Source organism: Pinus tabuliformis, chromosome X, assembly GCF_031772625.1.
Source record: "Pinus tabuliformis cultivar Carrire ecotype Pingquan chromosome X, CPIR1, whole genome shotgun sequence".
Taxonomy (NCBI): domain Eukaryota; kingdom Viridiplantae; phylum Streptophyta; class Pinopsida; order Pinales; family Pinaceae; genus Pinus; species Pinus tabuliformis.
In genome coordinates this window covers 814962705-814989948 of record NC_142308.1, presented here as the reverse complement: position 1 = coordinate 814989948, position 27244 = coordinate 814962705, and the positions used below count along the sequence as shown (strand labels likewise).

General features: G+C 41.1%; 1 protein-coding gene across 1 annotated transcript; it reads left to right on the top strand.

Annotated features, from left to right (window-relative positions):
* The first annotated feature begins 409 nt into the window (after window positions 1-409).
* Window positions 410-21608, top strand: LOC149142277 (uncharacterized). Its single transcript, XM_089451441.1, has 2 exons — window positions 410-839; window positions 21463-21608. Exons 1-2 carry the CDS (start codon window positions 410-412, stop codon window positions 21606-21608), a joined length of 576 nt encoding a protein of 191 aa, XP_089307567.1.
* The last annotated feature ends 5636 nt before the right edge of the window (window positions 21609-27244 follow it).

Here is a 27244-nt window from a genome sequence, read left to right as displayed (position 1 = left end):
CAATATAAAAATACAAAACAACGAAGTAGGAAGGGTTAACTAAGCACATATAGTGCACTACACTTCATTAGCTTACAAACCTTGGTTGATAATTCATGCAAGCAATTTAGGACACTAAATTGACTAAACAACGTGCAAGGAAGGACTTGGTGGAGTCCTAATGCAGGAACGGCAGGTGGTATGTTATGAATCAAGGAAGCTAAATGAGCACAAGTGGAACTATGTGACTCGTGATCTTGAGTTGGCAACTATTATTCACGCATTGAAGATGTGGAGGCATTATCTTCTTAGTAGGAGGTTTGTTTTGATGAGTGATAATAGTGGGCTGAGGTACTTGTTTTACCAACCCAATCTTAATGCCAGGCAAGCTAGATGGTTGGCTACCCTCAATGAGTTTAACTTTGAGATCATGTACATCAAGGGCAAGGAGAACAAGGTTTCAAATGCTCTTAGTAGAAGAGTGCAGGTGAATCACATTTCGGTTGTGAGTTCATATGTGACAGATTTACAGGAGCAGATCTTGCATGGAGGACAACATGGTGAGAGGTATCAACAACTAAATAAGAGATTACAACAACAGAGTGAAGGTGATAGGGATGAGGAGTATCATCTCGCGACAGACAATTTGGTCAAATTCAGGAACAAGATTTATGTACCAGATAGCAGTGAGTTGAAGAAGCTTATCTTGAGGGAACTTCATGCCAAGCCGTATTTAGGCCACCAAGGATACCAAAAGAATTTGACAACAAGCAAGAAGTTATATCATTGGCCAAACTTAAAGCAAGAGGTGGCTGAGTTTATTGCAAGATATTTGGATCGTCAGTGGACAAAAGCAGAATGTAAGCATCCAACTAGACTATTGCAGCCTATTCTGATTCCAAAATGAAAATGGGAGGTCATTTCCATGGACTTCATTATAAGTTTTTTTAGGACATTGAAGCAACATGATTCCATCATGGTAGTGGTTGACAGGTTGATAAGGGTAGCTCACTTCATTTCAGTGAAGTCTGCAAATTGAGCTACTGAGGTAGCTCAAATCTTCATCAGGGAGATAGTGAGATTGCATGGTGTTCCCAAAAAGATCATATTAGATAGAGATGTCAAGTTCACTTCCAGGTTTTGGAGGGAGTTGTCTGCAGGCTTGGGGACAGAGTTAGCTCTCAGTATAGCTTATCATTGGTAAACAAATGGACAAACAAAGAGGGTTAACATGATTCTTGAGGATAGGTCGAGGATGTATGTCATGCACCAACAAAGGAAGCGGGAGGAGTATCTGCCACTGGTGGACTTTTCATATAACAATGGGTTCAAGAGTCCATGAGGATGAGTCCATTTGAGGCTCTTTACGAGCCGAGTTGGAATACTCCCATTAGTTGGAGTGATCATGTGAACAGGGTGCTAATTGGACCAGATATATTGGTTGATATGGAGCAAGAGATACATGTTATTAAGAAGAATTTAAAGGCAACATGTGACAAACAAAAGAGTTATGTAGATAAACATATAACATTCAAGGAGTTTTAGGTATGGGAGCATGTGTACTTGTGCATCAAGTCCAAAGAGGAGCTCCTTGAGGATTGGGTCATGTGCTAAGCTAGAACCTTGGTATTGTAGGCCTTTTGAGATCCTTGAGAGGATTGAACCAGTGGCCTATAGACTTGCACTGTCGCTAACAATGAAAGTCCATGATGTTTTCCATGTTTTGTTGCTTAAGAGTTAGGTGCAGGATGTTGATCATGTGATTGATTAGTCTGTATTGTAGGTAGAACCAAATGGAGAATTCTAGCCAGAAACTCAATGCATTTTTCAGCGGAAACAACTCATGCTACAAAATCGAGCAATATAGCAAATTAAATTGCAGTGGAAGCACTTTGGGCGCAATGAAGCTACATGGGAGATGGTTGATCAAATGCGGGCTTTGTATACTTCCTTATTTGTTAATTGAGTAGATGTGTTTGGTTAATGTGTTTTTGTTATATGTGTGAGTGTGTGTGTATTTTAAATACTACAATGAGTTGTGTTATAAAGCTCCAATAAGCAGTATGTTGTAAATATTGCATTGAGTTATGTTATAAAGCTCCAATAAGTTGTATGGTGTTCATGGTTTCAGCAGTTTGGTATGATGTAAATGTTGCACCAAGTTGTGTTATAAAGCTCCATGGGCAACTTGTTTTGTTGGTTATAAGCATTAATGAACACCGAGGACGGTGTTCCCCCAACGGGGAGGGGTTTATAACATCCCCTCTTTGATTTTCCATGTAAATAAAATAACACCAAGGTCACAGGACACGTATTCCATGTTGAATTGTGGACAAACATTATAGTGGGCATTACTTGTGGTTTATAATGGCTATGGAAATTGGGAAAGGCAAAGAGGCAATAATTGACATTTAATTATGAAAACAAAGGAAAATAGAAGAAAATGAAGGTGAAGAGACACAAATTTGCATGCAAGGGAAATTAGAGGAAAAATGAGACCTCAATGATAAAAAGGCATCAAAGAAATAATTCACAACTTTTGGCATAGCTTTTGGTCATTATAGCTTTTGTCAGTTCAATTTTAGTTCTCTCCTTTCACACTCTCATTTTCTCATACTTTTTGTTGGGGGGGAAAGTATCCAACTCGGAATGACCCTAACCCACTCTAAGGGTGACAGTTCCTTAGCAACAACTGAAGCAAAGCTATCTAAAGTTACTTCTTTATGATATGCAAGAAATGAAAGGAAGAGATCCACTTATCGATGTCTTGCACAAATGGTCGATCCAATCTCCTCTATTTGCCGCTTGCTCCCAGCTCCAAGTCTTTTCACGGGCCCAGCTACACAAGATCCTGCAAACAAGACAAAGAAAGGAAACTACAAGAAGCATGCATTCATAATTGATTCAAGGATTAGCATAAATCAAATACGCAAGTAAGACAATACACCATTGAAATACATGCGAATAGAAGAACCTCAAATGCTTTATTAATATAAGGAAGTAAGGTTCAGGCGGTGATACAACCGTGAGAGGTCCAATCCAGCATCACCTTCCCGACGGAAAGAAATCTCCTCTTCACCTCCCTCAAGCAATCACCCAATACTCTCAACTGTAAACCAACAGCAATTCTTTGCACCAAATTCCGGCCTCCAGATCCCATGGGATGAGATCCTTATATAGAGTTTTGAAGTGAAGATAAGTCAGCTTGATGTGTGACTTGTTGTCCTCTTCAACTCCAGTTGTTTCTTCAGTCCTTGAGTCCACTCGGAGTTTCTACCTTCCACTTGGAGTTTTAGAAGCTCTTTACTCATCATTAGGCGAATCTTCTGATCCAAGTGTCATTTTGGAAGCTTCCTGGGCACTGGCACATTGAGAAAAGATTCCTCCACATGTCAAAGTACGCCCAACGCAGGTAGCCTTTGTTGCACTTGCTATGCAGCGCAGGTACACCATAGAGCTTTTGACATTCAGCGCAGATGCTTAGTGGAGCAGCTGCTTTGATCCAAAATTGACCTGTTTTTGAGTGTTTTTCAGTGGAGAACTGATTTGCAGTGCTGTGGTTTGCTGACCTTGTTCCTCTAAGGGTAAGAACAACATGTTTAGGGACTTTGGATCCCTTAGATTATTAACATTTCATGCTCTATGCTGTAAGGCACAAAAATGTCTATAACAGTTGCCCCCTAAAGTATGAGGTCATTTATCGGGTGAAATGCTTTATTAGGAGGATCCGAAGTTCATTCAATCGTCGGGAGGTGACCTGTAACAAAATACAATACAATACATTATCTTTTCATACTTTCTTTTCATGATCTAGCTGATGCGGGCATTTCCCATGCTCAGCTTTATAAATACATTTGCTGTACATAGACAGACGATCGTCTGATAATAGAATGATAATTCTCTGCTTTTAATTATCATCCTTTTAGTAGGATGATCATCTGCTGCACATGTCTATGTTTTTATCTCCTGAATATATATCGCAGCCCGGATGGATGAAACTAGATCCGGGGTCTTCAAACTTGTCCGATCTTCACTCTAGTACAAGTCGATCCATGTGAGAATTTCTTGAAGTCGAACATGGAAAGACAACGCTTGATTACCAGTCAATAATGTAAACTGTTAACAAGCGCGAGAGGAATCACCGATAATGATGATGACCCTCAAGGTACTGCAGCACAATTCACGTGGCGTGAATATAGGATCTGACGTCGAACACCACGCAAAGTCTCCTGGTCGAAGGTCATTAATGTATACCTATCGCCGGAAGTGAGAAACTTGCCATTGAGGCATGCAAGCTTCAAAGTACTGAGGGGGTGTTCCTAGATCAACTTCTTGGATAATGAGCTGATGTCGACAAGAAGTGATCCGTCAAAGGAGGGCCTTAATGAATCCCACATCAGTGACACGGAACGGAGCTAGTGATGATGGTGAAAACGATCTGTGAAATATGATTCAGGGTGGCGGTCATGGAAGGATGAAAGATGATGTACGGTAGTGGATGGGACCCGGTTGACACTTTCTGAATGACATCTCTTGAACATATAACGACACTGATGTGATGGATCGGTAGCATTACCCCATGTATGGATGGTATGGCGAGACCATGGTGAAGGGACCGGTGAATGATAATAACCCAACCCGATATTTACGGAGGCAAAAGTGTCATGTTCAAGAGCGACTTGCTACCATTAAGCTTTGAGGTTCTCCCAATTTTTCCCCAGTCATTTCTGACCAGTACCTCTTTATTTTTGTCAAGCTTGAGGAGGATAACATATGCTTGTTCTATAACCTGCCCTTCGGGCAAGCCCATCGCTATGTTTTAACGAGCCTAGCGATAGGGAAACTCGTTCTCGTCTAAAGACAAGTTTGTCGCTATCTAATATTTTTAACGAGCCCAGCGACAAAGACAACTCGGTCCTTTTCATTTTTAGAGAGTCTGAAAAGGGTACATAAAGTAGACTCCAGGGGTCCTTTTTCGTCATCTAATCCCTTAAGTCCGAAAAAGTATAAAACAATACAAAAGGGATGAATGTTCGATAGCTTTATCGAGCCGAACTAGACAAGCGCTCGATCTTTTTGTGCAATAATCCCTCAAGTCCAAAAAGATTAAAATCTAGAGGAGGGATAGCTCTTCCGGTCCTTTTAACGAGCTGGAAGGCCAAAACTCGGCAAACTTTTCATTTTTTACGAGTTAGTGAAAAGAGCTCAAAGAAGACTCGTATTTTGAGGAACGAGTGATAAACAGGGATAGCAGCAGATTCCAGGTACGGGTTGGAATTTTCCAATCACGGCAGTATTACAAGGATGGCTAGGTGGGATCACTCTTCGCAGCTGTTCCTCAAAATAGGTAAACAATCAAGTGGATGTGAATGATCGGCCAAATGAAAAGTGGAGGTGACGGTGCACAAACACGACCAAGGCTTTTATGGCTGATGAATTTACGGTCTCAAATGGTTATTTACCGGTTCATTTTTTCTGGATGAGCTTGAACTCTGGGGAAAGCTTGCTCACATGCTTATGTTTATTTTTTAACGAGCATGAATTTCCGCATTAAAACTGCTCGGATCTTGCGTTTATTTTTTAACGAGCATGAACTTTGCCAAAACTGCTCGTTTGATAAGGTCAAATTCATATTTTACCATGACTAGTTTTTCTTTTCCAGAGATAGTACTGTTTTCATCAATTGCTGCAACAAACTTGTTAGAAACGGATAACATGAAGTAAAAATACTAATATTTCACTTTGAACTACGTAAAAAGCAATTCAAAAGATGTTTTTACCTCTCATTTTACCATTTCATGTGCATTTGGTTTGTTGGAGCTTTGGAGGTGCCTCTTCCCCTTGATTTTTTACCAGCTGATTCGGGAGATTCTGTGGACGATTTTCAGTGCCGTTTCCACCAGGTAGGAGCTAAACCCTAGCTCTATCTTTTCATGGTCTTATTTCTCAGTTTCATGCTTGTTTTCCTGCCCCCATGAGCCCCTGGGGTTTCTCTAGGGCGCTCTGCCATCAGCGCAGGTGCCCTATATCGAAACCTGCGTTGGGGGTTTTCATTTTCAAAGGTAGATTGTTTCCCAACGCAGGTGAGACCCTTCCCCACCTGCGTTGGGCGCAGAAAACTTTTTGGTTGCATATTTTTTCATGAGAATTTTGCCATTTTCTTTACCAAGTCAGGGATCTTACTCCTCCTCTTGTTTGTTTTGCAGAGTTTATTGGAGCAGAATGACTCTTACGTGGCGAGAACGAGAGCATGAAGAGGAGGACATGATTGCCCTCCATGATCCTGTTACCGTGAGCGCGTTGCGGAACTGTGGCTTGCTAAAATTCTTCCGTATATCTAGCATGAGGGCACAGATACGTTTACTGCAGTACCTGCTTGATGCTTGGGATCCTGTTAACCAAGTGTTCCAGATTAGGGGCAAGTCCATCCCTTTGACCATAGTGGACATTTAGTTCTTGACTGGGTTGTCAAGGCGGGGTGCCCCCATTTCCTTGTCCGGTTCGGCCCGAGGGAGTGATTCCGTGAAAGATTATATTCGTCAGTATTGTAGGGAGGGATCCCAGCCGAGCAGAGACGGCAAGGTTTCTATCCGTGATATCACTGACAGGTCTCTCAGGTCTATTCTGTACACGATTTGTAGGATGGCCGGCAGTGCCTCCCCTCATGTTGCCAACAGGTCATATGTGCAGCACGCCCTTGAGTGTCTTCAGCCGAAAGTTTTCAACTGGTGTGATGCAGTACTAGTTCAGATGAAAAACCAGTTGACCAAAGTAAAGGACAGGAGACTGAAGAATTTTGGCTTTGGTTCAGTTTTGACTGCCTTCGCTCTGGAGAAGATACCCCTGATGCAACCTCAGTACATTGTCCTCGACTTGCCATCTCCTACTGAGCCACGCATGCAGAGGTGGGTCGACCACATGTCTAGACATGCAGGTCAATCTCAGATTACTTTTACTGATGCCTTCTTTAGGTGGTTCGAGCGGCAGGATATGGCTTTTTCCGAGTATCCATATATTGGCATGGATTTCCGAGGTGATTCGGATTTGGTACTACCGGATGGCGAGCAGTGGGGTGATCTTGGTAAATATTTTGACCTTATCACTGTTTACTGTTTTTTATTTATAATGTCCTTGTGCTTTACTCTATCAAGACTCTAATCAAACTCATGTGTGCATGCAGATGTTGGTCCCGTCCGTCCAGCAGTTCGTTCGAGAGTTCCGGTCGCTGCCCCAGCAGGGGAGGTTCCTGGGAGAGCTATTCTCCGTGACCTTGACTTGGCCGAGACTCTTGCAGCTGTGCAGGAACAGGTCGAGGGTCTTACCCTTGGGATTCCGGATGTACGGATCGATGAGTTGCCTCTACGATTGCAGCGACATACTGTTGGTGTTCCTAGACGATGGTCACGTCCTCTGCGCATGATCGCACAGGCCGTGGCATGTTATCATGAGCATCACTAGGCTAGGGTGCCCCCCAGCCATTTTTGAGTTTTGGGGTCGTATGACCGATTTTGTCTTGGTTACAGAACATTATATGTAAACCGTAAACAGTTATATATATTTTTGATTTTCGGGGTTTATTCCAGTTTTTATGTGATCCATGTATGAAACATCGATGATGCTTCTCTTTTTATCAATTTTGCAAATGTCTATCTAACACATAGTTTGCTAATGAGTCGGTTAATGTGTTTAAGTTTCTGGAAATGTGTTGATATTGGATAAAATCAAACTGTCTTTCCAAGATTTTAACTCTTAGGAACTTGCGATAAATAGCTGGATTTCGGACAGAGTAGGTACCATTGAGCTGTAGTACCACGAGCTGTGAGTCTAGCCTGACGACTAGCCGGCGTATGCCATGGGTGATGGCATCAGAGAGGAGCTCTATCAACGTGCTATATTTAGCGATATTATTTGTTGATTGACCAATACATACCCCCCTGAAACTCACTAACTCGCCGCTTGGGTCAAAAATGGCCCATGCTGCAGAGGATAGGTTCCTCGAACTACGACTCGCTCCGTCAGCATATCCAACCTACGGTTCCAATGGATTTGACATCTGCGATAAGTGTAAAAAAGCGGATTACTTAAACCGGAACAAACGCTTTAGCGAAAACAAAAATGTAACAAAAGCATACAGGTTACTATTAGGCATAGTAACGCTTAAGGTACAACCCGTTACGGGGTTGCGCCAGTGGAACTCCGTCATAATCTACCAACTCATAGGCACATTTTGCTAACACACTTTTAACAATATAAGGGCCCATCCATAAGGACTTGAATTTCCCAGCTCCCAATTTATCGGATTCTCGGTCATAAAGCAAGACCAAATCACCTTCCGAGAAGACACGGGGTTTGACATTTTTGTCGAACTGCGCTTTGACTCGTTTCTTATGGGCTTCGTTGGCCAAGGCGGCATCACGACGGGTTTCATCCAACTGGATTAACTCCAAGAAACGAGCTTCTTCTTCTGAGGTTCCGGGGAGGAGATCAATTGCGAGTTTAAGGGACGAAATTTCACACTGGATTGGTAGGATCGCCTCCAGGCCATACACCAGTTGAAACGGTGTGAACCCAGTGGCATTCCTTACCGATGTTCGGTAGGCCCACAAAGCCGAGTACAGGATCAAATGCCATCTTCTTTTGTGAACCCCCACCATCCTTTGCAGCATGCGCTTCAGGACTTTGTTGATCGCTTCAACTTGTCCGTTAGCTTGCGGATAGTACAGAGTAGAGCTGTCGTGAGACAATCCTAGTTTGGCAGTTAATTCAACCATCATGTGATTGCGAAAATGCGATCCATGATCTGTTACTATGGCCTGTGGCACGCCGAATCTGGCGACTACATGATTAAAAAAGAATAGGGCTGTTGTTTCACCAGTGTTATCCAATGTAGGCATCGCCTCGGCCCATTTGGTAAAATAGTCAATTGCGACTATAATATACCCATGCCCCCGGTCGAGGTGGGGTTACATTGCATGAAATCGATGCCCCACTTGGCGAAAGGCCCCACAGCTATTATTGGCTGTAAAGGAGCGGGGGGTCTTCTGGTTTTGCTATCAAAAATCTGACATGCATGGCAACTTCTAACTGCGGTTATGCAATCTTTGAACATGGTTGGCCAGAAGTATCCTGCTCGTAAGATTCTTTGTGCTGTAGCATATCCAGATTGATGCCCCCCACAGGTGCCTGAATGACATTCATTCAGGGCTTTTTCGGCCTCCTCATGGGTTAGACACCTTCTCAGGACCGTATCGACACCACGACGGTAAAGCGCATCACCGACGATCATGTAGTCTTTTGCTTGGTATCGAATGCGTTTTTGTTCTGAGTGAGAGGTGTCTGGCCGAAACTTTTGGGTTTGGAGATAAACTATTATATCTCCATACCACTCATCACTTGCTGATATCAGAAACAAACTCTCGTCCACGATCGATTCTTTGGACGTTTCATCGTTGGACGATGATGGGAGATCGCATAATAATTCTGCGAAAACTAAAGCTTTCTTTGATTTGGATTTCACAAATTCCAGATCAAACTCTTGAAGGATAGCTATCCACTTTGAATATTTGCCCCCAAGCAACTGTCGCGACAGTATATAAGTCATGGGGTTGCAATCTGACAATACGGTGGTCTTCCTGAAGAGAACATAATGCCGAAATCTTTGTATCGCTTGAACAACAGCAAGTGCTAGCTTTTCAACATGAGAATATTTACTCTCTGTATCGTTTAAGTTTTTACTTAAATAATATATAGGGTGTTCAATCCCGTCGACTTCTTGAACTAAAACCATTGCAATGGTCGTATCTGCTGCAGCCAGATACAGGTTAAAGTCTCTTTGATAGTCCGGGGCGTACATTAATGATGCTTTTACTAGCGCTTCTTTCAGAGCATCAAAGGAAGCTTGCGCAACCTGGTCCCAGACGAAAGGTACATCCTTTTTCAAGAGACGGGTATAACCTTTAGCAAGTTTTGCGTAATTCGGAATGAACCTCCTCAGAAAGTTTGCTTTCCCTTGGAGTTTCTGAATCTGAAGCAAGTTCGAAGGTGGAGGCAAATTAATGATTGCCTGCACCTTGCAAGGGTCGAGACGAATCCCATCCTTGGAGACTATAAAGCCAAGTAAACGACCAGAACCGACGCAAAACACACATTTGTGCGGATTGAGCCTTATTTTGTAGTGTCGGCAACGTAGAAATATCGCTCTTAAATGATGCGGATGATCAGTCCGCTTTCGCGAATGAGCCGGAAGATCGTCGAGATAAGGTTGAACGATGTTCTTGATGTCATGGAAAGCATAATTCATTGCTCTCTGAAACGTCGCCCCTACGTTCTTTAAACCAAAGGGTAATTTTCGATAAGCGAAGGTGCCCCACGGACAAATAAATGCAGTCTTTGACTGGTCCTGTGGGCGGATATTAATTTGATTATACCCGGAAAATCCGTCCATAAACGAAAAGATTTCACATCCGGCGCATTCATCAATTATCTGGTCGATGAAGGGTGTAGGGTAGTTGTCCTTTGGACAAGCTTTATTTACATCCCTATAATCGACGCACACTCGTATTGCTCCTTGTTTTTTCATAACAGGGACAATATTCGATACCCAGTTGGTTAGAGGAACCGGGTAGACGAAACCAGCATGGAGGAGTTTTTCAACTTCTGCCTTAATGGCAGCGGCTTTCTTGTGGTGCACCTGCCGAAGCCGTTGTCTTACTGGTTTGACATCAGGATACATCTTAATTTCATGTTCAACGATACTCGAGTCGATGCCTGGCATTTCATCATATGACCAAGCAAAGACATCTCTAAATTCGTGGAAAAGAGCTTTATATATTTCTTGTTCTGAAGGGGAACATCCTTTGCCGATATAAATATTCTCTACAATGTCTGTTTTGGTCGAGATATTTATGGCTATAGTCTCTTCTATATTGGACAGGTTTCTCTCGGAATCCACCGTATTTACAGTATTTGTTAGGAATTCAAATACTGAAGGGTGATATAGGTCGCCTTGAGTATCTTCCTGAGGAAGGGAACGATGGTGGTTATCATCCCATGGTGCCCCCTCAATCAACATTGACTGTAGGATTCCTTCGTCACTTGCATGCACTCGTGACCAAGGATCCAAAGGGGTACCACATTCTCCTGACCTGTCTACCCAAACGCTTGACGAGCGTTGATTTGGGCTCGCCTCCCATGCCTGAAACATTGATTGCTACAATATTTCGATCGGGCTTGGGTGCAAAACCATTGCACGATCCATGATGACTTTGTCTTTTGCGACCTTCGTGGAAGATATCATGTTGCAGGTAGCCACCAATGGCAAATTTCCTATGTACATATGATTTGGTAGCGAGAAAGTCCCCATCATCGTGGGGTCTTTCAACAGGCCTACTCCTATATCTTGAATTGAATGGTCGCTTTCATGGATCATGGGAATGCTTCCCGTAACTTGTGAACCATTAAGGAGGAAGTTCTGTTGGTCGACAACCGTAATCCCTCCTTCAAACGGGAAAGCGATCTTCCTAAAATAAGTCGACACGACAGCTACCATGGCATAAATCCATGGTCTTCCCAGTAGGATGTTGTAATCCAGATTTCCATCTATGACCTCAACATCAATCTCTACTGTTTTTCCACCTAGTTCAACTTTCAAGTTACTTAGTATACCGAAAGGGGTATATGTTCTATCGTCTAAAGCCTTTAGTGTTGTCGAAGATCTCGACAAGGTTGGTGACCCTAGCGTTTTCCAGCAGCTCATTGACATAATACATGTCGACGCCCCCTCGTCAATAATTGTTCTGTGAACAGTTTTGTTGAGGGCCTTCACTTGAATAAGGAAAGCTAGCTGAGCTGGTAACTGAGGGTCATACCCTTTGTGATCAAAGGACACAAGATTGGAATCCTTAGGATCAACCCCCCTATTGCCGATAACAATGCCTGCCTTTGGGATGGACAATTTTGTAGTACTTCTAGAGTCGACATAGCGGATGGCGATTGAGCCAAATCTTCTACTATGTTATAATGCTGCGCCGCTCTGGCACGAGGATTAAACGTCGACTTGTGTACTACACCCTTAGGTGGTTTTATCGTTAATTCTAGCATTATGGGTGGGACAACTTCTGTCGAAGTCGTTGTCGAACTACTAGGTTGATCTTTACCTTTTTCGTTTGACAGTTGCGGATTCCCATAATCTTTGCTCCTTGTCGAAATCAAAGCATCATTTTGCTGCTTAGAGATCGACAACATCAGCACTTGCGACGGGGAAGCATTTCCACTATCAACCATATTTTGACCTGGATTGGGAAATGGATCAGTCAACACAGCTGGGTTCTTCGGACTTTTAAAGAATCTCTTGAGCTCAGCTTTGTATGGACAATCTGTTGTCTTGTGATCTTTGTCACATATCATACAGGGCCATTTCTTTTTCCCTTTCTCAGGAGAGTTCGAAGAAGTTTTTTCAGGTGACGGATCATCCTGTTGCTTCTTCTTCCCTTTGTTTTGCTTCTTCTTGCTTCCTGTTGATTGGTTTCTTTGCCTTTATCTGCTGATATGGCATTTACTTCCGAAGCAAGAATATCTTCATGGGCATTACGATCTGAAGTCTTACGGGCTTTCTGAGGTGACGCCTTTTTCGACTTCGCGCTTGCAGTGCCAATCACGCCATCTCCGGCATGAGAGTCAATATTCGATTTAGGAGGTGGAGGAATTGAAAATTCAGGTCTAGGGGCGTCAGGTATTTTGTCGTAGAGCGTGCCAGACTGAGTATATACTAAGTCTAAATATTGAGCACGAGTAATGACTTGCTCCTCTGTTACGACCCCCCCCCTTGGCCACACCTTCCATCTTCCGTTATAGCTGGAAGTAATGACTTTATAAACCATTCGGCTAATAGCTGATCAGGAACGTATGTTTTCACCATCCTACGACGGCGACGCCACTCATGTATATGATCAGATATGTGAGTAGCTGTCGTCTGTTTGAAGTTGGTCAGTATCTCGGTTCCTGTTTCATACCTGATAGGTAATTGAAAATGGGTTAAGAAAGTCGTGGCTAAGGAGCTGAAATTGTCGAAAGAGGCTCTTGGCAATTCTATATACCATTTGGCCGCCGGACCTGTCAATGTCCTCTGGAAGAGGCGAAGTCTTATCGAATCATCGTTCAGAGTGTTCGATGAACACCATAGATGAAAGGTCATGACGTGATTCGACGGGTCTTCACCTGGATTTCCATTGAATTTAGGAATGTCGGAGGGAAGTTTGTGAGGAATCGCTGGCCACCAAGGGGCGTAGGCAATCGGATCGTTTGTCAACCGATGTAAATCGGGTAACTCCAAAGTCGCCACGAATGGCAGCTGTTGACTCAGGTTAGGTGAAGCGTACCCAGGATACGATGGAATCGCCTGAGCAGTTGGTCTTTGCATACCAGCATAATGTAATTGATGCTGATATGATTGATACGGTTGATGGACAACTCCACCATAGAGTGGTTGGTTTTGACCGTATTGTAGGTACGGTTGTCCATTGTTCGCAAAAATTTGCTGCTCGGTACCTTGGTACACTTGCTAGAACTGCGGTTGTTGATACTGCACCAACCATGGTTGTGATACTATTGGTTGTTGTGCGATGCTTACCACTGGGCCAAGATGAGGGGTAAGGGTACCCGTTTGTGCTTGTGTCGCCCCGCCAGTCGGCGATTGTGGTTGGGTTGCAGGGTCAAAGGGTTGTTGCATTACAACCTAAGAAAACTGAGGTTGACATGCAACAGGTATCGTTTGAACTTGCGACACAGTCACAATTGCTGGTGTCGTCGGGATGTTCGTCACAGGCATCTGTTGTTGCATAGAATACACAACTCTTGGTTGCTGGGGTAGCATAGGTATCCAACCACTTGTAGTTATTCCAGTATAACCTGAGTATGGTTGTGAGCTCCCGTATGGGTAACCTCCCGGAGGGGGTAATGAAAAAGCATATTGCCCCCCATATGGTGGTGGTCCGGAACCGAGAGGATTTATTACACCTCGAGGACTGGATTGCCCAAACTGATTTCCGAGAGGATCATTCTGTTGAGTTCCAACATAGGAGTTACCGGGTATTATTCCGGGAGAACAAACAGGAACATACCATACTGTCGTCATGGCCCCCGAAGGGACCCCCTCCAGCTGTTGAGAGTTAGGGACAGATGGTATGCCGCGAACATTGTCGGAATGACTGCAGGGAGTTCTGCTGTCGCTGTGTCATTTGGCACAGTCCTAGATGTTGACGGTTGTTCAGACATTTTGAGTCTATCCAATAGATTGCCTAGCGATTCTTTAGGAACTTCTCTGGGTGATAGGCTAGCTTCTGATGCAGTAGGAAGTAGAGTGATCCCTGCTCCAAAATGTGTTGGAGTAGTTGCTTGCGGATCTTCTACAATTTCCTCTATTGCGATCAGACCGGGTGGAAGAGGAAGATCGTCAGGTCCGTAGAATATTTCTGGTGCCGAAGAAGGGGTTGTTTCGACAGCGACAGTTGTTTGAGGAGCAAGACTCTCTGAACCGATCACTGATGGAACTGATTCAGTAACACAAGTATTTGCTCTCAGACTAGGATCAGTGTTACTGTCCTTCTGGGGCTGTTAAACTTCTTCAATAGGGGCAGGGTTTCCAGAAATGTTTGGAGTAACCGGAACCTCAGATGTCGTCGGAACACTTGTTCTAACTTTGACAGGAGATTTGGAACCAGTTGAACGAGATCGCTTTGCCCGGGTTGTTTTCGATTCCGGAGACAAAGACGGTTGACTCGTATGCCTCCGCGAACGACGGTTCATCGATTGACTTTCTTCCACAGTTGCGGATTACTTGATCAACCAACAATGCACAAGGTAAAATGTGTTTTCGAAATGAATTAATTTTAGACGCTTTTTAAGACACAACTTGCTTTTTCACTTTTTAAGAGTCGAGAAAAACCTAAAGATGACTCTAGTCTCCTTCGATGTATTAACGAGCCCGAAGTGACAAATGCTCGGATGGACTTTTTCAGTTATAGAGTTTGAAAAAGGCCAAAAGAAACTACTCTGGAGTTCTAGGCAGAGGGTGTGCCAAACCTTTCGCGAAACCACAGAATACGTTTTACGGTACGAGTGGTCGATCTTCGTGAATGCTGTGTTCACTGCATCGCGATCAGTAGGGCGGACGACACGGCTTCCTATGGATAAAGGCTTTGTTCCTATAGGGGTCCCCCAATATACGCGACGGTACGCGGGGGCACAAGTCCGTATTAGTGCTATCGTCCCTCAGGAGGAATCACCCACCTTCGTAGAGATCGACAGTCACTATGTTTAAAGACGCCGGTTCACGTCTCTACCTAGACCTCTACTGTGTTTCGTTATGTTTCAAAGCGTTGTTAGATAAATTCAGTTCTTTTTAGGTTGATCTTGCTTAGCAGTTTGCCTTTATGGATCACCACGTGATGTATGATACAACTCCTAAATGCAGTCTAAGAATGATAAGCAAGCTTTTTCAATTCTCCCAACTTATGAAAACCTTAACTACTGAAGGAAAAGAAAGACATCATCTTTTCAAACAGATCATAGAGCACACACTGATGCACTTTTCCTAAATCGACATGCAAACTGTCAAAATGCACATGCACAATGCAAGTATTTCTTTTCTTCTTCCTTAATGTTGATGTATTACAAAAAGAAAGCTGTTGTATAATTTCGAATTCAATTTCAAGCGAAAGCAAACAAGTTTTTGTCCAATAATCAAAAGAACACCTTAAGATTCACTCGTTTCAACACAAGAAATACTGAAATTCGAACCATATAACGAAAGCAAATGCTCAAGTAGCTATGAACAGCAATAAACTAGCTCTTAGAATCACAACGACACTTTCTCATAGGTCTAGATCCAAGAGGTCATAGCAAGACTAGTTCACTTTCGCTATGGGAAACTGTGAATGATAGCAAGAAATACAATAAGAACAATCACGGTTTCTTCATACAACTGAGGCAGAATGAAGGCAAAGAAAAGTAGTTTCAGCTGGGTATACAGGTTGACAACAGGCTGCAAAAACAATACTGAAAACTGGGCAACAGACAGTGGGGAATCCCAGTTGCACAAGGCAAAACTGGACCAGCGCAGGTGCTGCACTGTCAATCTGACATGCAGCGCAGGTAGCCCCTTCGGGACCTGCGTTGCAGCGCAGGTAGCCTTTGCTGCAGCTGCACTGAAGAGACAACTCTCGTCTCTCTCAGATTCCGGGTCACAATTTGCTAAAAAATCAATGGTTTTTGGCCAAATCAGAGGCTGTCAGTCAAGTATACACTAGAGGATGATTAAAGGAAGATGAACACTATCACAAAGAGCTAAAAAGAGTCCTTGTGGATCAGCTCTTCAAATCATAAACATGCCCAGCACTGGGCTAGAGTAGCTGCCCTCTACTTTTCATTCGAAGGACTCGAATGCAGTTCGATTCGGTACTCCCTTTGTTTAAGAAATGAATAGCAAGAAGCACAAGCTACCAACAAGACACGCTCCCCAGCGGAGTCGCCAGTCTGTTGTGGGGGAAAGTATCCAACTCGGAATGACCCTAACCCACTCTAAGGGTGACAGTTCCTTAGCAACAGCTGAAGCAAAGCTATCTAAAGTTACTTCTTTATGATATGCAAGAAATGAAAGGAAGAGATCCACTTACCGATGTCTTGCGCAAATGGTCGATCCAATCTCCTCTATTTGCCGCTTGCTCCCAGTTCCAAGTCTTTTCACGGGCCCAGCTACACGAGATCCTGCAAACAAGACAAAGAAAGGAAACTACAAGAAGCATGCATTCATAATTGATTCAAGGATTAGCATAAATCAAATACACAAGTAAGACAATACACCATTGAAATACATGCGAATAGAAGAACCTCAAATGCTTTATTAATATAAGGAAGTAAGGTTCAGGCGGTGATACAACCGTGAGAGGTCCAATCCAGCATCACCTTCCCGACGGAAAGAAATCTCCTCTTCACCTCCCTCAAGCAATCACCCAATACTCTCAACTGTAAACCAACAGCAATTCTTTGCACCAAATTCCGGCCTCCAGATCCCATGGGATGAGATCCTTATATAGAGTTTTGAAGTGAAGATAAGTCAGCTTGATGTGTGACTTGTTGTCCTCTTCAACTCCAGTTGTTTCTTCAGTCCTTGAGTCCACTCGGAGTTTCTACCTTCCACTTGGAGTTTTAGAAGCTCTTTACTCATCATTAGGCGAATCTTCTGATCCAAGTGTCATTTTGGAAGCTTCCTGGGCACTGGCACATTGAGAAAAGATTCCTCCACATGTCAAAGTACGCCCAACGCAGGTAGCCTTTGTTGCACTTGCTATGCAGCGCAGGTACACCATAGAGCTTTTGACATTCAGCGCAGATGCTTAGTGGAGCAGCTGCTTTGATCCAAAATTGACCTGTTTTTGAGTGTTTTTCAGTGGAGAACTGATTTGCAGTGCTGTGGTTTGCTGACCTTGTTCCTCTAAGGGTAAGAACAACATGTTTAGGGACTTTGGATCCCTTAGATTATTGACATTTCATGCTCTATGCTGTAAGGCACAAAAATGTCTATAACACTTTTGCACACTTAGAGCATTCTTGGAGCACTCTAGCATTCACTTGGATTGGAGAAATAAAACAAGGAAGCGAAAGAGAAGGTTGGATCAACAACTACAACAGGGATACTTTGCTGGTAGTAGGATGCATGTGTAATTTTCTTGTTATTTTTTGAATGCATGATATATGCATGTGGTTACTTGGTTATGTGTTGTCATTGGAATGGAGATTTTCTTATATTGATAGTGGTTTCAGCCTTGCCTTACCATTTCCTTGATAGCCATGATGTAGTGGGTTCTCCCATTTAGTTTTCTGATTCGTTCTCAGGTTTCCTATGGTTGTGGGTTGGAACAAATTCATTGGATCCCTGGAAAAACTTGGGTTTCCTATGGTTGTGGGTTGAGTTACTAGTCCCTAGAGCTTGTTGGTTGGGAAAAATTCTCTTGAGCCCTGAAAAAACTCGAGTTCCCTGAAGGCTATGGGTTGAATTACTAGTTCCTAGAGCCCTGGAGAGTTTGGGTTGATACCAATTTGGTTGATGTTAGTGATTTCTAGACCATATAGATGAGATCACTATGCTTGAGGGTTGAGGTGGTTTGGCCTATGGAAGCCATGGTTGGTTTATTTTTGTTTAACCCTTATGATCTCACGGTGATTGGATGAAAGAGAGATTTGTTTTAGCCCAATCTATGGTCGAGTGGTACGTGGAAGTCCCTGACTTGGTTGGAGTTTTCATATGTTAATATGAGTCATTTTCCTATTGTGATCTATGAGCACTTGTACTAGTTATTATGGTGATCTTATGGTTGATTGGTCATAGTTTATATTCTGGTTATATGTTGGTTATGTGCCTGGTTTTATGATGTTCTCTAGCTATGGCTCTTGTTCATGATTTAATAAGTTACTGGATGGTTGATGAATGCATGGCTAATAAGTGTTGTTGCAGCTAGCTTACAAGGGCATAGAGCCTTCTTGGTGATTCTTAGATGAAGTTCAAAAGTTTATGATCATATATGCATTCATGACCTGTAGCTTATTGTTTGTCATATGTTTGATGAAATGCATATCTTGCATTTAGCATGTATTGGTCAATATATTGCTCAAGTTTTGATTGTTTAGCATTGTTATCATCATTGTGATGATTCTAGAAAGTTATAGGCAGTTTTGGGTAGTGGTATGAAGGATAGCCTGAAAAGTGGCATAGATCTCATGACCGAATGCTATGAACTGAGGAATTTGGATCATAACCACATACAAGTAGGCTTATGGGTGCAGTTGGAGCTTCGTAACCACATGCACAATGTTACAAGGGTGTGTTTGGGGAGTAAACCTAGTGAAAAGGAGTTCCATCTCAGGGATTAATCCCCTGGTGTGGTTGGTAGGATCTTAAGTGATTTGCAGTCTCTGAGGGATGTTAGTTTGTTTCTGGTTTGTAGGCCCCATTTCCATAACTAGAACTTGGACGTTGGGTCATATCATAGTGACACTCAACTCATGTTTACCCTGGATATCTTGTAAAAGTGAATAAAGAGGAGGAGTTACAGATACTCTCCATATTATTCATCCATATGGCCACATTCATGGGAGCTGGGTCTCCAGGAGGATTATGAAGTCGAATGGGAGCTTTTCTGGGATTGCCTATGTGAGGTTGGTTTCTCTTTTTCTTAGAAACATGATTGGCTGGTGTGTGGTGGCCACGTTGCTTCAAGGTCCATTTTGGCTAATAAAGTATATTCTCATATATCTTTAAATAATCAACGTGGCGCCTTCTAATATTGGATTTCTCTGAAGTGGAAGTGGGAGATTCCTCTAAAAATCAAATGGTTTACCTTACTATCTCTTCACAACCATATTCTAACGTGGGAAAACCTGATGAAGAGAGGCTTTCTCGGTCCTGGTAGATGCTCATTTTGTAGGTTGGCTAGTGAAGACATTGTTCACTTGTTTTTAACCTGTCCTTTTGCGCTTGCCACTAGGGAGGAAGTGGCCAAAATATTCAAGGTTTATATTCAAATGGAGTGCTCCACTATCCTTTCATGTCTTAATTCTTGGAATACATGACATAGGGCTTTCAGGGTTGTTTCATTATACGCTCTTTGGGGTATCTGGAGATCTTGGAATGCATGCATTTTTTTAGAGAAAATCCCTAAATGTGTTAATCATCAGTCTCAAAATTGTTGCATATTTTCAAGAGATTGGCCCTTGGTATCCCCCACCTCACCATTGATTTGTTTCCTTTTTTGATCTAGGTGGTACTTTTCTTATTGGCTTCTTCGATGAGGCTTCATCTGTCGAGTAGTGTGGTTGTCGAGTTCTTATTAAGATAGATCCTATGCAAACCTTTCAGTTCTGATAGTATGGGGGCTTTGGCACCAATTGTAGGGTTGAAATGGTAGCCTTCTGGGAGGTGATCCAATGTTCTTTCTGGCTAAATATTGATAAGATCTTGGTAGTAGGCGACTCTAAATCTATCATCCATTGGGTACATGGGTGTAATGCTTTGGAAGTTCCTTCATTATCCAGTTGGATGGGGAATATTATGTCCTTGCTTCCATATTTCCCTGATATTTCCTTCCAACGTGTATTTCGTGAACAGAACGTTGAGGTAGACACCCTCTCCAAGTGTGGGGTCTCCCTCCTCCTAAGGTTGGTCCATTTTGAATATCTCGTTGATGGCTTTGTGGTCGGGGTGGGTACTTTTGAGTTTTGAACATGGTTTTTTGTTAGTCTCTATTTTGTCCTCAGTTTGGATGTGCAGGTTGATGGCTTTGTGGTTGGGGTAGGTACTTTTGAGTTTTGAACATGATTTTTTGTTACTCTCTATTTTTTCCTCCGTCTGGCCTTGTGCATTATCCTTTTTGCAGACGGTTCATACCTCTTGGTACCCTTTCTATCGTTGTTCCTTTTTAAAGATTGGATCTCCGAGACATCTGTCGGTCTGGACTGACCCTTATGATGTATTTCCTCTATAGTTTTTACTCTTGATCTTTTGGTTCATGGGCTTCGTTGGGCCACCCCTATCATTAGATATCTCTTATTTTGAAGTGAATGGTATTGGTTTCAGAGCTTATTGAAACAAGAATATGTAAACCTCCTCTTTTATTAATGAAGGACGTTAATTTTTTCTTTTTGAAAAAAAGGGAGACTTTATTATGTTATTTTTATTAGCAAAATTATGAGGTGGGATAATTGGGTCATTTTGGCCAGTAAAAAAAATCATGGAGAGCATTGTATCGATGTGATACTATTAACTTCCATGACTAGCAATACCACACAAATCTTTGTACAATTTTTTTTTCTATTATGGCAACCTTTTAAGGGTTTCTATTTCAACATTGAAATTTCAAAATTATGATGGTTATTATACATCGTGTTCTCCACCTAAGAATCTAGTTGGCAATTGAAATGTTGAAGTTAATAATTTAATTTTATATTTTTATTAAATAATTTGTTTCCCCCCAATGGGGGTGGTGGACATTTGGAATTCACCATTGTGCAACAAATGACTAACGACATGTGGCATGGGTGGAGGAAGGTATGTTATCTTCCCTCCCATTAAGCTTTGGTTAATGACACTGCCTCAGAGCACATGAAACATCATTCCTAACATGCGCGACAGGGGCTTGGACAATATTATGGATTCATGGCATCTCCGGTTGGGTGGTTAAGGTGCGTCAAGCTTGCAGGAGTTTGGATGGTATCAGGTTCTTTGCGGAATGTGAAATTGACTTAGTTTCCATTTCATCAGTTTGTGTGGGACTATTGAAGGAAATTCATTCGACGCTTCTGCTGCGGGGATAGTAAGGTAACAACTCTCTCCTTGTCATTTTGGGTGAAGCTTTCTTTTTCCTTCTTTGGCCGGAGGGCGTTCTAGTTGGCGAAGCGATTGGTGTTGGTTGCAGGTGTCTTGGGTTTGGTTAGATTCTTGTGTGGGTATTTCGGGTGGTGGTGCTTTGGTTCCTAGTGTAAGGTGGTCAGGGCTTGTGACGGAGGTGCCCGGGTTTCTGGCGATGGTGGTAGAGCTTGGGCTGAGCCTCTGGTGCAGGCCATCTTTTGGTTCTCTGTGATCTGCATTGATTGGTTTTTCATTTCTGGGGTCGTAGGATAAATAATTCCTTGCGGGGAAGCCAAGTGGCTCTAGTGTCAGACAGGTTTTTGGGATACTGGGTGTTCATACTTCCTTGTATTCATTTGGGAGGTTTTCTTCTGGATTCTCTAGGTGAGGGGACATTTGGTAGTGTTGGCTTGGGTTTGTGATAGGTTCGTGGTGAATTTGGGTAGTGGAGATCTGCGCCGTTGGGTCATTTCTCTCTTCCTGGTTGTGGTGTGGAGTGCAGGGACTTTGATGGGGAGCGACTGGCCAGTAGGGTCTGTTGTTTTTGGTGGCGTGGTTTAGGGTTCATCTAGGTGGACATTGGTGAATAATTGGGTCTGTCACATGCATTTGGGTTTCGGCTGGGCTTTAAGGATGAAATTGTCTCCACGAACCTCACGAGCTCCTCTATTGGCAAAGGCAGAATTGTCCTGGCTCAAAGAGGGGTTGAGCGAGCTAACTGAAGCCTGGGGTGGCAGTGTGGGTGTGGGTGCTGATAACAATAGTCATGGTGCAGGTAATCTACGAGGAAAATATCATGGGGGCCGCAGAGCATGCAATGGGAGCAGAACGTTAACCAGTTCGTTAGGCGGAAAGGGTGGCAGGATCCTGACACAGGGCGGTTGTGGGGCAGGCAACAAGAGTAGGGGTATAGGTTGTGGACGATATCCAAGTTCGCAGGGTCAGAGTAGCAGGATGGGAAATGTCGAGTCGGTTGGGCGTGCAGCTGCTAGTGGGAACATGCGGACTTCGGCTCAACAAGAGATGCTCCAATCAATCCTAGACACGTCGGAATCTCATGATAAGTTCAAGAGGGAAGAACATAAGGTAGTTCTGGCCATGCTCAATCAACTAAATTACTTTGAATGCCATGTTCGTGAGAGAATTATGGTTGTTTAGCATGGTCAAAATATGTTGGTAGAGAAGCTTGAGAAGATAGAAACATGGCTTGCTCACTTTGAGCAACATGTTCGTTGTTTATACCACCCGCCTCCACCTCTAGGAACAGGGTCAGACAATCCTCCTTCTATCACTTATGATGATTGTTCATGGTAACAAACATATTTCTAGTTTTTTTTTTTTGTATTTTGGAGTGTAAGGCCTGTCATGTTGTGGACCTCTTAGTTGGGTATTTTTCTTTTTGTCTGTAGTATGGTGATATCATTAGTCAACAAACCCGGTCGGGGTGAGACCATATGAATTTTGATATCCATTTACTTATCTTTTGAACAAGGAAAAATCTTATATATATATATATATATATATAGTTATTATTTAAATTATTATTAATTAATTTAAATAAATTAATAAATTTTGAAATAAAAACTTAACACTTGGCTATATTCTCTTAAAATATTATACTTCATTTTATATGCAATTAGATTATGTTATGTACTTTTATGTAAAGTAATTTTATTTTATTTTATTATTTTTTTTGTGAATAATGGGTGATATGAAAACAAACATATTTTAACAAATTAAAATTTTATTTTTATTTTGCAAATATTCAGGGAAAAATATTTAGCTACATAAAATTATATAAGATAATAATTGATTTTGAAACTAATTGCATCTAAAATGAAGTATAATAAGAGGTATGTAGTAGCGAGTCTCTATCACTTTGTTTATATAATGTTTTGTTTAAAAAGAAAAGGTATATGTACTTAAAGTAATTTTTTTTGTGAATCTAGGGTGGTATGAAAACAAACATATTTTAACAAATTAAAATTTTATTTTTATTTTGCAAATATTCAGGGAAAAAAATTAGCTACATAAAATTATATAATATACTAAAATCATATAATATACTAACTAATTGCTTTTAAAATGAAGTATAATAAAAGCTACATAGTAGCTAGTCTTTATCAGTCTTTAAAAAGAAAATGTATATGCTTTATTTAAAAGAAAAGGTATTTTAATTGTTAATTTAATGAGTGTGTGCGTTTGAATGATCAAGATGAGCGGGGGTAGATGAAGGGCATATAATTGGTTTCAGGCCCCCTTGTATGTGCGATGTTTATGGTGTGGCGTTGGGGGGGGGGAGAGGCTGTATGGAGAAAATCAGTTTACCACGTGGTGACTCCATAAGAAATTTGGATCCCCAATCATGAAAATAGTGTAAAAGAGCACCGCATTCCCAAAATACAGGTGTGGTTTCTCTGAGATCGAACTTTTCGGTGCCAAAGGTAAGTAATTTTGACAATTGAAAAGAGGGGGGTGGCACAATGGTTCAATAAAGTTTCATTTGTGTGTTGTTGAGGCATTTCTTCTCTTCAACTTGGGGCAAGTAAGTGGAGCATGCAATGTACATAAATCTCGAGCAGATTAGTAAATTTCGAGGTATTTATCATTTCTCAACCTTATGTTGATGTTCATATTTACTGTATACATTGAAAAGAAAGAAAGTAGGTCAAGTAAGACAAAATCCAAAAACCCAAGCCCCTCCGTCCCAGTAAAATCAGATGAATTTGCATTAATTGAATTGGAAGCAAAAACTGTAGAGATGAGATGCGACTTTGACCTGCATGAGGTGTAGAATTGGGAAATTCAGAAATTTGAAGACCATATTGATGAGTTTTGTTCGTGGGAGTCCCTTTTTCCCCAATTTTTATTTCCGCAGACACACCATTTTCCTGACTGTATGGTGTTCAGATAGGTATCTACCAAGTTAAAGAGCCAGAATTGCTAAAAATGCATAATCTTTACTCTATGTCACATCTGAATCAATTTTGCAGGCCCTTGAAGTTGTAGTTCCGAGCTCTACTCATCCATTTCCCAATGAGATACTGTTAAAAATCTATCAAAAAGTTGTCGTCCCAATAAAGAGCTTGAATACTTGAATGGTTTTTACCTAAAGAAGCCAATATTCTTGAGTAGAACACTCCATATAGTTCAAGCATTTTTCCAGAGATTTCTAGATACAACATATCTATGTTATGTTGTATATTGGGATATGAAAGTGATGAAGGGATAGATGAAATAGTATTGGGTTTTCTATCAATTCTTTCATGAGGAAAGAAGACTTCGATTGTGTTCAATTTCAGTTAGTTTCTTTCAGACAATATTCATGAGCAGTTTTCAAAGTTTGGAATTTAGTTTTGGTTTATCTGTTCCTGTACCACCAGTCATAAAATTTATGTCAAATAAAACTACAAAAAAAAGATTCGCAGGGTAATGGGTGGTTAGTTTTTTATTGGACTTCTCTGGTCAAAAGGAATTCTGACAAATTATCTTTTATGAACTTTGTGGACCAATTCCTATTAGTTTGTTTTGGTCTTTTGAATAGTGATAAAGTCCCAAGGATTCTGCCAGATGTTAAGTATGATTTACAAATTTGTGAATAGGTTAAGCTAGGTGACTGGTTCTTATATAAAAACTTTACTGAGATAAGACTATATGGGTGTGAACTGGCTCCATATCATTTGCTGGTCTTTTTGCCAATTATAATTTTTTCTCTTGGATTCATTAGACAAATCATGAATGTAGACCAAGTTCATTTCGTATCCAAAAGGAAAGAGGCTATCTTCAAATTCAAAGCACAGATAGGACCATTTGTTGTAAATACCAACGCTTCTGATCAAGTGTTTGAGTTTTTGTTAGCAAAGATTAAATTCATGAAGGGAATCAACTGGTCTTATGATCCTATTAGGAGAATATTGGCTATTAGAGTTAGATAGAATTTTGTTCCTTATGTTCATTTGTCAAAACTGGACATTGAAAGATATGTTAATAAAGAAACATGGGAAAATGGAACCTTAAAAGAATTCCGAGAAGAACAGGAAATAGAACGGTCACTAAAAGTCAATGTTTTGTCAACTCCTCAACAAAAAGAGAAGGAGCTCAAAAGGACAAGTGAGAATGTGTCAGAGTCAAAGGGAACGTAATTCAAAGTTTACAAGAGGCCAAAAAAAAAAGGGATTTAGAGGAGTATATGTAAAAAACTAGATCTTTAGACATATGGACATCAACTACAATTGTTGTTTCAAGTGAGCATGTTTTCAATTTGCAACAGGTTCAAACAGTATGTGGACAGTCTCTAGCAAGTCCTTCTTATGCTACTGAAAGTATCTTTTCTAAATTTTTGAAGATTAAAAAGAAAAATGAAAGTTTGAAGACAATGGTTTTCACTTAGTTCTAGAAGCAAACCTCTTCTACGAAGAATATATTACTTTCAACTTTGGATGTTGAGAAGGGAAAGTTTCAATTAGCTTTTCTAGAAATGAAAGTTGATGGAGCTAAAAGAGTAGAGGATTTTAAGACATATATTTTCTTTCAACACAACACAGATCCATCCAATTGATCATATAAACTTGCATATATAGACAAGGGAGATGATTTATGCTACCTTGACCAATTCTGCAGTTAATTTGTCAAAGTTGCAGAATCCACTGAATAATACTGTAACTAAGTTAAAGATGGAAAGACAGACTTCTCTTTCCAAAGGTATTAGGATAAAATCATTGGAGAATTTATTTATCAAGGTGGGGCTAGATCCTCATGATATTAATGTTGCTCAAGAAATTATAAAAAACAGAAATGCAGACATTCAAGCTCTATGCAGGAGATTGAAGATGACTACAATTGGACATCCACAAACTGAAGAAGTTGCAGAGGTGGAAAAAGAAAAAGAGACATTGTTGTCAATGGTGATTGAGAATAATTTGTAGATACAGAAGATGGAAACATAGATGGAAAAAATTCTAAAAGAGAAGGAGCAAGCATGAAGCATAGTGCCTTTTGCATGGAAAGCAAGTCCCACATAGAATGATGCAATGAAACAAATGATAGAAGCATTGTCATCTCTCACTTTGAAGGATGAAGAAATTGATAAATTGAAGAAAGCATTAGGAAGCATTGAATAGAGTAAAATTAACTTAGACAATGCACTGGTTGTTGAAATACGTAAGTGTTGCAGATTACAAAAGCAACTTGAACAATATATAGGTGGAGCCAATAATGTACAATGTCTAGTTCAAGCTAGGGAAGTAATCTGGTTGGAAATCATTTCTTCAATGTCTGATATTTGGAAATCAATTTAGATTATAGTTGAGCAAGAGGAGCTATTGGAGAGAACAAATGAGATAGTGGATAAGATAAAAAAAAATGAAATTGGAAATAAGCCTGGTTTAGCCAATAAGATTATTGAGTTTTTGGAATTCAAAAACAAAAGAAGAGCTAGAAGACATCGCGATTGCTGACAAGACTGATACAATCATACAAATCAAAAGGGTTTTAATGAAGAAAAATTTGATGATACAATTAAAAGAAAATGTGATTTTATGTAAGTGCATATTAACATGTTTAACAAGAAATTTTCTTCTCTGCAAGAAAAAGGTTTTTCTTCCTTCATAAATACAAACGGAAAAATGATTATTGAAGATGAATATTAGATATTATTGAACATGGTTGCATTTGATACATCAAAATTAATTAAAGTAAAAGGACATTTGAGCGGTAAAGATCTCATTGCAAAATTAGCTAGTGATTTGTTCATATGTTATGATATAAAATATTTATTTTTAGTTAAATGAACCTTTGAAAAATATACTAATGTAGATGAAGCTTATAGAAAGATTGTTACGTTAGCTTATCCCATGAAGAATGGCAAGA